The following is a 12718-nucleotide window of genomic DNA, read 5'->3' as shown; positions in this document are numbered from 1 at the left end:
ACCACGTGTCAGGGGCGGAAAATGGCCGCAGACCACATGTCAGGAGTGGAAAAATGGCCGTGGACCACGTGTCGGGGTGGAAAATGGCTGCGGACCACGTGTCAGGGGCGGAAAAATGGCCACGGACCACGTGTCAGGGCGGAAAATGGCCATGGACCACGTGTCGGGGCAGAAAAATGGCCGTGGACCACGTGTCAGGGGCAGAAAAATGGCCGCGGACCGTGTCACGGGAGGGAAAATGGCTGCGTATCCTGCTCGTACCCCGAGGCAGAGTTCGCAAACCGAGGTAAATTTTTGCGGCTGGAGCTGGTCGTAACCCAAAAAGTTCGTTAACAGAGGCGTTCGTAACCTGAGGTACCACTGTATTACTTAGTGTTTTTTGAAACGGGCCTTACAAAGTTAGATCAGTTGCCTCCAAAAGTAATTTTATATCCATATACAGTTATAATGCAACTGTAAAAATAGTCGTCTTCTACAACTTTTCTCAACCTGAGTCCATCCAAGTATTTTAGTCTGTAATTCTTATCAGCCCCAACAAGAATGGCTAGTAGTTGGGGATACTGGGATTTGCAAGTTAAAAAAAAAAAATCTGCAAGGCATCAAGTTGGAAAGAGTGAATTAATATTTATGGGAGCCTATTAAAGTCTTTAAATTACCCCCAAATCAGTTACATGTAGCAGCTAGTCCTGTGTGAAAACACATTTCTCATTAATTTACTCTTATTTTATACAACTGAATTTGTATTCTTTACAGATGTGCATAAGAATGCATGCACATATAAGATCTATGTCTGCTCAAATGGATATATACCTATCTCAATGAAAAAAAGAATGGTAATACTTGCCTGGGCCAAAAATTATCCCTTCCCCCATTTTAATAAAGATATTTATTCCTTGGGACCATCTATCTGCCATAAATGGAGATCGCTGGGGAAAATGCATCACATTTTGGAAGGATATTAACACAATAGACAAAAAGTATCAGAGCTGCTGTTAGAGGGCTTTTTTTTTTTTTTTTAGTGGTTAAAAAAAAATTACCACTGCTTTAAGCAGAAGCAGAGCTGCAATAAGCAGCCTGTGGTTTTCCTTATTGAGAATGGCAATGGCTTTCTCTATGGGCCATTCTCTCAATGAGAAATACCATGCATTGCTGAAGCAGCAGCAACCCCTTTTTTCACTGCCGTCACGTATCTATCAGAATAGGCTTCCTGGAAAATGGAATAAGAAATTTATCCCAATCCCAAAGTACATGAAAACATTTTAGGAATGTGTTTTCATCAAGCCCACAAATGCTGAAGAATTCTGGGGTGAATAACGTGACTCCACACTCCATAGATGTTTATATTTTAAATGATCAGGCTTTGAAATGCATGCAGGGCACCACAGGGACCATGGCATGGCACCACTAGCTCCATGTGCTTTCCTTAAGGCTTTGCTTCAGACGCTACCGGACATAAAATGACTCGTAAAATCTTTTAGCTTGGCCAGGAAGGTGTACAGATAACAAACCAATGTTTAAATAATCTTTAAATGTAGATAATCTTGGCTAGTCTTGCCAGTATTACTTTACTGAAAATAATCACCAAGCAAATAATGCCTGGAAGATACATTCTTGCATTTGGTGATAACATGGAACAACAAACAAAGTTAGGATATCCAGAAAGAATTAAAGCCTTGCTGTTTTGAATCTTGATATAAGCCAGTGCAATGGTTATCAGGTTCATAAATATCAAAATACAGATACTCCAAGGTGAAGGTTAATAAGAGGAAGATACAGATGCAAAAACCTTCAACCTCTTTTTTTTTTTAAATCACAACTTGAATTCTAGATTTTGACAGAACATTAAAAGCTAGATAAGCTGCCTTTGGTTATTAAAGCACATAAAGCTCTACCTTAACTGAATGTCTTTGAACTTTACTGAGTCTCACAAGCGACTGTGACCCTTTTGCCCTTTTGACAGGTAATAAAGTTTACAGCAATTCCACACCAAGCCGTGCACCAGGGAGTGGTCATAATAGCAGAAAGAGCTAGGAAGGGAAGTTAAAAAAACCAATAATGTATGTGCAGTATTAAGATTCAGTAAGCAACAATGTGGTTTATAGCTGACAGGATGGGTTTAACTCCAAATTATGCTCTTTTGTACTAAATTCACTAACTTTGAAATAAATCATGACAGACTTTGTTTTAACCGTCAGTCATTCTCAGCATTAATTCTGGATTATTTACCAATAAGAGATCTCCTGGTGAATGGCTTGTGAATGTTTTCTGCCAGCAAGACAGGGCTATAGTTAGTGCTGAAGACTTGCCTGCTCGGTTGGACTGGTCTATCATGGGCTGAACTATCCTTCTTCTGGCATTAATAAACCTGGAACAAGAAAGGAGAGTGAACTGTTATTTTAAAAAAGCCCCGTGTGCTTTTACTCAGCACTTGGAAGACGGTTGGTATATGTTCCCTGGGAGTTAATTTTGGTGTACATTCAAATGCTACAAAACTCGTAACCTCTCTGATGACCTCTGAAAATACAAGTTTGGATTGTGAGTTGATTTATGCTGGTCTCCCTTTGCCACAGTTGGACACTTCTATTTCATCTTTTCATGGGGGAGTTAGCAGAATTTTCAGGAAACAAGATCAGTTTAATTCTTTTCAATTCAGATCAGGCTGGGGGAGGGGGGAACTGGGAGGGAAAAAGACGCCAATCCATAAAAGCATTCATTCCCTTTGCCTCTCACACTTAACATAATTAGCAATATTTTTCTAGTAAATCCTCTTTTCTTCCCCTCAATTTTTATCAAAACCTTCCTTGCCTCTTCCAACTGTAATTTTATTTCAATGCTATTATTAAGATAATGAACTGCAATGGCAGTTCACCATCAGAATATGTCTGGAATTTTATCACCAGCAGCTCACACTGCTTGGGACATCAGAATAATCCACTCCTTCCATGTTCTTTCATTTTTCCTTTCTTTCTGCTCCTTAGGCAAAGGAGTATATATCATAGCTATACAATGATGGAAGTCCTAATTTTGTTTTCTCCTGCTAAGTCTGAACATTTACAACAAGCAATTTATTAAACTGTAATTAGTATATCACAGAGCCAGACTGGGGTGGAGGCAGCAAATGACCTGGTTCAGATAAAAGATGGTTAAAATGTGTCATCTGAACTTATATTACAATGAACCCTAACCTTCATTCATTCTGGAACTATTATGAAAAAGAAGATATTATTAAAATACAGAGTAAACATAGTTAATTCGTTAGTTAGTGCTAAGTGAACTTACAGTGCCTTCCTATGCATATCTATTCAGAAGTAATTTCCTCTAAATTTAATGGCTTTACTTACAGAAAGGCCTATACCTATTGCAGTCCTAATAATGTAAATGAAAAGTCCAAATTAAAGGGCAGTGCTTCGTGGATACCAGTTACACTAGAATCTTATGCTTGTTTTCTTCATTTTCATACAAATACCACTGAACGTTATCAAAGCAGAAAAGAATTCTGGGGAGTCTATCTTATCTTAAACCCTGTCTTAGGTTGTTCTTTGTTCCATGGCTGAAGATGACACTCTCTCCAAGAATGAAAAATAAAATGTTAAAATGGAAATAAAATAAAAAAATCACAAACTTTCAGCTTTTGTTGTTGGCTATTTCATGTCTATTTAAAGGCACTGAACTTTGTTTAGGCCTTTTATCCCCACTACTGTGACCTGATTTTAAATAACATTCCTGCTTGATATTCCCAATTCACAAACCGGCCATTGCCATCTAGCTTTAAACAGAGGGGGAGGAAAACAACCACAATGAGGCTTGAATTTTAAGCTTCCTCTTCCACACAATACTGAACTGGTTAGAATCTTCCAATCCCATCCACAGCACTTTGAAGAACGCTGTTTTTATGGTACCAAACTCTCCTACCTTCACTGTTTCACTAAAATTAAGTATGAATTTTTAATTAAGTTTTATTTATTTATTGTTAATTATTTATCTCAATAACATTTCTCTATGCCATTTGTCTAATTTGTTCCTGCAATATTTGCAAATACGATCGTTCATGCTGCTACCCCAGGCACAAAGGGTACGCCTATACAAGTGTGCTGTGAACTTCTACTAGCTCTCACTTTATTTTAAGATAAAAGCTAAAATGTAAACTCTTATGTCAAATCATTTGATAGCTATTTGTATTAAGCACAAATATCAGACTGTGAGCAAAAGCTTTGGATATTTCTTCTCTCATTAGAAAACATATGAAATAAGCAGTTAAAACTATTTTCCCCCTCTATGAGCTATCATATATTAACCCTAATTAGAAAACTGTTCAGAAGTCAGAAAGTGGTTTTCAAAGGAAAATCACAAAGAAGTAAGTTGGTTTTTCATGAAGCACTATCACACAAGGTGATTGTTACACCAGAGTTACCCTTACACATATGAGGCATTTTTATGTCCACGCACAGGAAACATTAGGTATGATGCTAGGAGGTATCTATGCTGAGGTATCTATGTTATGTTTATCTATGCTTGTCAGCTATCTGAGGCCCTCACTGAGTGAACTAGCTTACATACTTGCACACCTATTGTGCTAATATAGCACCTTCCAAACTGGTGCTCTTTAGACATGTTAGATACTGACTCTTATCATGTCTTGTTTAGCTAGCTATTGGATCTAAATGAACCTCTTCCATTTCACCAATTCCAATAAGTTTGGATTTTTTCCCCCATAGGCCTGTGCAAACATCCTTCAACTGTTCCTCAGGGTCAGGGATGCAGGAAGAGAAAAGATGCTGAGCTCTCCTTAAAAGGCAGTACATACCCATATCTGACTAGCAGCCAAAGTGGTGTGTGTGTATGTGTAAAAGCAAACAGTGTTACTACAAGAGTGGCATACAATGCTGATGACTATATAAACTCCCACATTTATGTTAAGGATGGGTATGCTGATAGGGTGGTGTGCCTCTTTGCCTTGTCTCTTTGACTTCTCCATCAGAACAGGTACTGATTTGATATACCTTGCCAAGTTGGGTCTTCTCTACTGGGAAAGGCTTCCCATCCATGGCAGTTGGGAATCTGAATTTAAGCAATCCTAATTCCATAGGGTGTCTGCCTGAAGATAAGTTGTATATACTTGTAAGCCTCAGGCTTATGGGGGCACTGCTTATGGATTTTAGAAGGTCGGCTGAAAGTATTTTGCCTCCAGACCAACAAGATCTACAAGCCAATGTTGTATAGAATCTATTTGGAATACAGTAATTCTCATAAAAATATACAAGTGGGAAACCTTGTATCACAAATGGATTCAAGTTTTAATATGTTCCCCATGAAATCTTCTGCTGGATGCAGTCTATAAGACCACTTTTTCAAGAAGAAAAGATCCTATCAACTGTGTTCAGTGACAGTAGTGGAGCAGTATACAGAGGGAGCTATAAGCTTATACAAATTGCAACTCTTATTTCATGAAATAATAATGGTAATAGTAATAATAATGGTAATAATACAAACAATTAGATAAAAAACTTTGGATACTCATCCAGAAGTAGGAATATTTATATACTCTTAATAAGAAGCACTTACTGAGCCTGCCCAGACTAAAATGCTTGCTTAAGAAAATCTGGAAGGCTTAAAATAAATGCTTCTCAGCTCTTCTTTATGAAGGCCTATTTTATTGTATGTTAAAGCCATCAGCAACAGGGTTGTCCCCTGGGCAGGTGTGGGGGGGAAGGGGAAGGGGAAGTTTCAGGTTTGAAGCCTTCAAGTGATGAAATTTGATTTTAATACCTTCTTCAATTTAACATTTCCTCTCTGTGATTCTGAACAAGATACAAGCTAAAACATATATGCCACGGCCCATAGTTCTTTAAATATGTTTCTACAAAGACTTAACAGTTGACTTTCCCCTATGTATTTTGTGTTTAATAACTACTCTGAAAAAAAGTCCACGTGTTTGGGTGCCTTCAGGGTGATTTCAGAAGAAAGAACATTTTCCTTCTAGGCAAAGTAATAAAATGACATTCTTGCTCCTCCCCCTAGAAGTCAAATGAAGGTCAGCTCCCAATTCTTGATTCTGTTTAAATAAGCTGGTCCAGCTGTTTGTTTCCCAAATACCCTTTAACCTTCTGTTCCATCCTCTCTGCTTTTGTAACAGAACCCTTTACTCTGCATCATAGCAAATTCCAAACACATATACATTTAAAAAGTATATTCATGAAAGCCTTTCACAACATTTTAAGTGTATAACTTAGAAAACCCATATTTATAATTCCTCACAGCTTTAATTAAGGAAAACTTCCTTGGTAAGGGGAAAGACCCATATACCTTTTTTCTCTAGAAACAAAAGGTTTAAGTCTTCAAAAATCTGTCTCAGGAAGCTCAACAATTATCTGAATTTCAATATCTTCAAATCTTGCTTTATCTTCAAACCTGCCAATAAACTGTCATCTCCAAGTTCACAATTTAACTTAAGGGTCCTAAGGCAGGTATTACAAATGCTATGTAATTCCTGCCCCCCACCCCCCAAGTAATAGGTACGCTTGCTGGCTTACTTCAGCACCCTCAAACTCATTTAGAATTCAAACTCTTTCACTTTTAAAAATATAAAAGGCTTCTCTTTGAAATAGTGCAAAAGCTGTATGTATTCACAATCGTGTATTATAATCACAAATGCATATCCATGTTCATCTGTACACACAGGCTTTGATAACAATACTGTTGCCATGTAGAAATTTTTCCTCTAGCCCAAAGCCCTCAAACACTGTTAAACAGTGAGTTAAAAATATAATGATTTTAGAAAATATAGTATTTTATATCTCTCTACAAAAATGACAGTTTTGCATCTAGGGTCCTCTACTATAAAATAGCAGGGAAGCAAAAATAAATGATCAGGAATGAAATAGGTAACAATTTTCCCTACCCTGCAAATAATAGCTGGTATTCTTGCTTTCCCCAACAAGAAATATTAAACGGAACCCATCCAGAGTACCACAATGTGCTGTTATATTGTTCACACAGTTCTTCCCCTCTTCCATTATTATGAAGTCAAACTTCCTCATTCTAATTTGGGTATCTCTGTAGTCAAAAAATGTGTCTCTGGGTCACGTGACAACTTTCAGATTGAGACCCAGTGATGCAGCAACCTGATTTTGAACTTTGATCTTCTGCTTCATTATCATGTACAAGTTCTGTTTCTTCTAAACGAGAGGCTGCCCATCTAATGGCAACAAAGAAGTCGACCATTCTCTTTGTGGTATGAATATGACTGAAGTATTACCAGCCAGAGTGTTAATATTTTCATAGGGTCACAGAGCAACTAAAAAAAAAAACACCATTTCAGTTTACCTAGATTGACTTTAATATATCTTTGCTCTTTTCCTATATTAATGTACTCTTCATCTTTCCTTTCCTTTCTTATTCTGGACCTATCTGCATTGCTGGTTGAAATGAAAAATCACAGTCATTCATACTTCTGCTGACTGAATAAAACAAATAACTCCCTTGCGATCAGTGTGTGTTAAAGTCACCTTTGCTTAATAATCTCTAGAAGGTTTGAGTTATAATCTCTCTCTCTCTCTCTCACTCTCTCTCTCCTTGGCTTTTAAAAAGCATATTATCTACATGCTTTTCAACTACATTTTCACAACATACACTACCTTCTGGAACTTAAATCACTAAAGCTGTTTGTTAGAAATTCCACAGTGAAAACAGAAAAGAGGCTGAATTTAGGCTTTGCACGTTAACAGTGGTCCTACAGAAATGGCTAAATGCATTCCCCTCATAATCACTTGCAAACCATTTGTAGCACATATAGCTGTAGATTTAAGAACCTCCATGGCTGTTACCAGAAACACATTTTTGAAAGATTCTTAAATTGCCCTCCCAGCTTTTTAAAGCAACATAAGCATTTATATGGACTGGAAAGTACCAACTAATCAAATAAATTCTATCAGACAGCATCCTTATAATCAATTAGGTACATTAAGTATAATTATTTTTATATTTACAACTTTAAAAAAACCCCTCTTTATTCTTGTACTTCTAATTGTTATTGCCTCCAAACTTGAAATTCAGCAGTTTTTAAAAACTGTATTACTTCTGGTATAGTAATTCACTCATGACAAGCAAAATTGTTACAATGAAAAAAATATTAATAGTATTAAAATTATGTTTAAATTTGGTATTTAAAATGATCTTCTTTGTAAAGTATTACTTATTTTGCAGAGGCAATGAACAGATGTTTACTTCTCAATTCTACATACTATCCAGTAAGAAAAGCTAGATCATTATAGTATCTTTATTCAATATGGTTAGTATCTTGCTAGATATAATCACAACATCCTAAAATGAGAACCTAATGTTAAAAGAATTCTAAGAACAACCATTAAAAGTTTTTTTTAATCTTCAGTTCCACTACTGAGCTGATTGTAATCTGCAACTTCCATTCATTAGCCATCTATGCTTTCAATTCATCTCTTATTTGTAAAATTAGGTTCTTAATCTATTCCAAAGAAAGTTGACTCAATGTAAAGTTAAACCTTATGAAGTCATGCTTGGCAATTTTTCTTGGTTTCTATTCCTTAGAAATAAATGCAGTTCAGTACTTGAAATGTAGTACATCATTTAAAAACAACAGGAGGCAAAGCAAGAAAATGTTCCATTCTTTGCTTACAATCCATTCAAGAAATGTAATACAGGAATTTACTCAAATCACAGCACATCCATCAATCAGATTTATCAGTGAAAGTACCTCACTGCTCTCTATCCCATCTCTTCTAGCAATATTGGAATATCTGTCACATCAGTATGTACAATGGGTTGGTAAAAGTTGTGTTAAAGGTACAAACTACAAATAATGCAAAATACAAAGCTTGTGATGAAAAACTACTGAATCGTTTGACAATTTGATACAAGGCACTAATTAAAGCAAAGTACTGCTTTGCTGTTCAGTTTTTAAAAATAGCTTTTGACTTTAAAGTATTACTGCGTGACCCTATAAATGCACCACTGTTGTGCATTCAGAAAAAGTTGCCTTAAAGCTGGAGAACATTGTTTATATTCTCTCATAGGAACAGGAACATTATCTCTGATAATGTACCAAGCATATCAAGTACCGAGATAGAAGGGAAGAAGATAAAATCAGATATGTACACCCAATATGTATGCCTGGAGAATCCTGACTTTACAAGTCAGGCATGGAAGAGACACCTTTTGTCAGTGTGTGCCTTAATTTCTTTTTGAACATTTCAGAAAACTTTCCTATGCCATAGTTCCCCCAAGTGCATCACTCGCACTCTGGAGAATTGTGCAGAAGGGTGAAGGGCACCATTATTTGCATCAGGCCATAGGGAAAATAGAAACACTCGTGCAGATACATTTGTCAATAGTAATTATTGTTGGCTGCCACTCCTACTACACAGATGAGCAACGGCTTAACTCTCACATAGAATTACAATAACAGCAGCATTAGAAAATCTTCTTAGAATTATTTTCTCTGTAGAGCTGAACAATATATTGGTTAGCTGCCTCCAAAATCTGCATCAGCGAAACAAGTATAATGATTTTTAAGAAATCACCAGAGTTAACATGGGATAATCTCTGAAAGAAAATGTTCAAATAAATGATGTTCCACTTTCTTCAGACAAAACTAAATACGGTTGTCAAAATAACTTCTTAGGCTTTAGTTCAAATGCTGCTCTAACTGAAAGAACTGAAACATCTTTCAACAATCTAAAGCTCTGTATTAAAAATGGTAGAGGCTAAAGAGTGGAACATTAATGTGAATGTAATAACCCTGGTATAATGTTAACCCTGGGAATGCTTACATTGGGATCATTCTAGTGATTTTCTTAGTCCTGTCCAAGTAGTAATCAACTGAACACAGATAAGCTAAAAATGTGTAGAGATACACATATAAACCCTGCTCCCAACATCCAGAGTATAAGGGTTTTTCTGTACATTGCTCTGCTAAATGTGCAAAAGTCTAGCAAGCAGCCTGCATGCCTAGGTTTATTAAGAGTGGGCCTTGCATGTACATTCTTGACCCCTACAACACTTTTTATCCTGTAAGAATTCAAGCAAATATATGAATTTAGTAGGCCACTTAATAGTCTAGTATAGTAGGTTTACAAAGCAATTTGAGGATGGAGACTTCTATAGTAGAAACTATATTGTGGAAGCTGATGGGTTACAGGGGCACCATCTGTTTGCTTTTTGGCCTTTATTTGCCGCTTTATATACGATAGTTGTACCCACTGCCTGGTAGGAGATAGTGGTATAATCTCTCTTGAGGTTTTAGAAAATACAATCCACCTATAAATATTTCCTTCTTGGGGAAGGTGCTAAAGAGTGTGATGACAATGAAACAAATGAACCTGGAGGAATTTCAGATTCAGATCAATTTCAATCTAGCCTCAAGCCTGAACAGCCTGAATAGCTTGGAAACAGCCTTAATTGCCATGTTTGATGAAATTACTGGTTAAAAGATAGAGTCAGTGCTACCAAATGAACTTCATGGATCTCTTGGTCACCTTTGATCCACTGAGCATAGAATATAACTGGAGTAGTCTAGGGTACTGCAGACAGAAGGCATGGGGTTACAGGGGTTCAATTACTACCTGTAATTAACAGTAGAAAGTGGTAGTAGTAGATGTCTGCTCAGCCTGTTGGCCCTTGTGTTGGGGACCCAACAGATTCTATTCTTTCTGCATACTGTTCAATACCTACAGAAAACTGCTGGGGGGATCACTCAGATATTTGTATTATGGTGCCAAAACTATGCTGATGATACCCAGTTCTCTCTCTCCTTCCCAACTGAATTATAAGAGATATGCACAGGTGGCTTGACAGTTGCCTGGAGGCAGTTAAGGACTAGATAAGGAGCAACAGGTGAAGTTGAATTCAGATAAATTGGAGTTATTGTGGATAAGTGGCATCCAGGCTCAGGAATTAGAAAAGCAGACTATTCTGGAAGAGACAGCACTCCTTCTGAAAGAATTGTTGCATAGCTTGCTAGACTCTCCTGATTCCAATGCCACTTGATGTGACTGGTAGTGAACAGTTTATCAAGGAAGGTTAAGCCCTGCCCCCTCCATTATCTTGTTTTACATAGCAGTTAAGGAGTTTATGTGAAACAATAATATTAAGAACAACAGGTTTTTGTGAAAGTCTTGAAAAACTATGAGATGACAGTCTGAGTTTTAAAGTTGATGAATCTCAAAGGAATTCTTTGGAGCTCAGGATTCTTTTTAAATCTATTTCAGCAAGTTATCCAGAACTGACCATGAAAGTAATTCATGGCATTACCTACTAAAATTACTTTACATAAATACGAACTGTCTAGATTATGTCGGGGAAGGTATAATTTAACTGGTTCATATTATCACTTCGCTGGCAGTGCCTATTTACTGTACTCTCTGCTCTTTTGTCAAAAAGTTTTGAAGAATTTAGGGGAAAAAATTATTTAAAATGTTTCATAACGAAACATGCTGATGGTTTACAGTTTATATTTCCTAATGCGTATTGTGTCATATATAAAAGTATGGGAAATTGCTTTGACTGAAATATTAACATGATAAAGAACTATGAAAAACTCTGCAAAAGATAAATTTTGTCAAATTTGGTTATCTATTGACTGTATTAATTACATTTTCCTAACAGATTACTCTCATTTATACAAATGTAGTTTTAGACAAAAATACTGAAGATGGATGTTTAAAATATTTTTATTTTTCCTTAATATTACATATGTATATGCATATAGTTAGTATCTTCTTTTAAAATGCTTTGTCTGGATTAAATTTCAAGTATATAATTATGACAATTATGTTTATCTTTTTGTTCTGCATTTCCCCCCCAAAATAATAAAAATAAAGGGAGAAAAAAGTGCATTTTGGTCACTCAGGCATCTGTAGGTAAGAACTATTCCAGGACCAAACTGCCTTTTAGTTTGCCTTTCTACTGCTTTTCTTCTTTAAAAAAATGAAACTTGTCTTAATGTTTGTATTTATGGTTTTGAAGGATTGCTGGTTTTATTGTATGCATTAATTTGGAATGATGTTTTATGTACCAATCTCTTGTAACCTTCTTTGGGAAAAATAGGAGTAGAGAAAAATAAACATATCATAAATAACTATAACAGGGCTTCAAAGCCATCCTCTTTTATATTAAAAGTGGGTTTCTTTAAAAGGATGTTTCCAGCCTTTTTCTATTTAGTGTTTATGATCATTCCTGTTTGGATGTAATCTGAGACAATGGGATCAATAGCCCTTATTTGTACACAGGGATATGACACAAAGATTATACACATCTTATTCTGGATAGTGATGACAGTATCTTTTAGATGTTTGAAGATATTTTATTATTCATTATTATTTTTCCAATTTGTGAATCAACTGATAACATCAAAACCGCAAAATCCATAAAACTGGAAATGCAACAAAAAGAAATGTAACTCCAAAGTAACTCATGCTTTCAAGACAGTCGCTAGGCACTCCTTGAATAAAAAGAGAGTATCTGGCCTAAGAATCTACAGTAGCATTAGGGAAGAATGGACCTGAATCACAAGTGTTTGTTACAATCTTTATACTTCTCATTTGAATCTTCAGGGCATGTTTAAATCCAACTGCTGCTCAACTGGATTTCCAGAAATTAAATCTTAAGAGTTAATATGAAAAAGCTTTAATATTAACACATGCTTATCCCATATATAATATTGCATTCTGTGAATATTCCATGACTG

General features: G+C 36.1%; 1 protein-coding gene across 4 annotated transcripts in view; it reads right to left on the bottom strand.

The window, feature by feature from the left end:
- Window positions 1-12718, bottom strand: part of MEIS1 (Meis homeobox 1) — a 176344-nt gene that overhangs the window by 6141 nt on the left and 157485 nt on the right. For 2 of the 4 annotated variants that reach the window (XR_015794904.1, XR_015794905.1), the window contains exon 10: window positions 1-2365. This exon is cut by the window's left edge and continues 952 nt beyond it. Coding sequence is in view for 2 of the 4 variants with exons in the window: in XM_088134258.1 (XP_087990384.1) it covers window positions 2307-2365 (59 nt within the window). In the remaining 2 variants the exon portion in view is untranslated. The remainder of the gene's footprint in view (window positions 2366-12718) is intronic. The other 2 variants (XM_088134258.1, XM_088134262.1) reach the window with 1 other exon arrangement.

Source organism: Python bivittatus, unplaced genomic scaffold, assembly GCF_059951505.1.
Source record: "Python bivittatus isolate LINGU-HERP-01145 unplaced genomic scaffold, Pbiv_v1 ctg000020_np1212, whole genome shotgun sequence".
NCBI classification, from domain to species: Eukaryota; Metazoa; Chordata; class Lepidosauria; order Squamata; family Pythonidae; genus Python; species Python bivittatus.
Note: the sequence above shows the minus strand (reverse complement) of the source record. Positions and strands in the feature narration are given on the sequence as shown.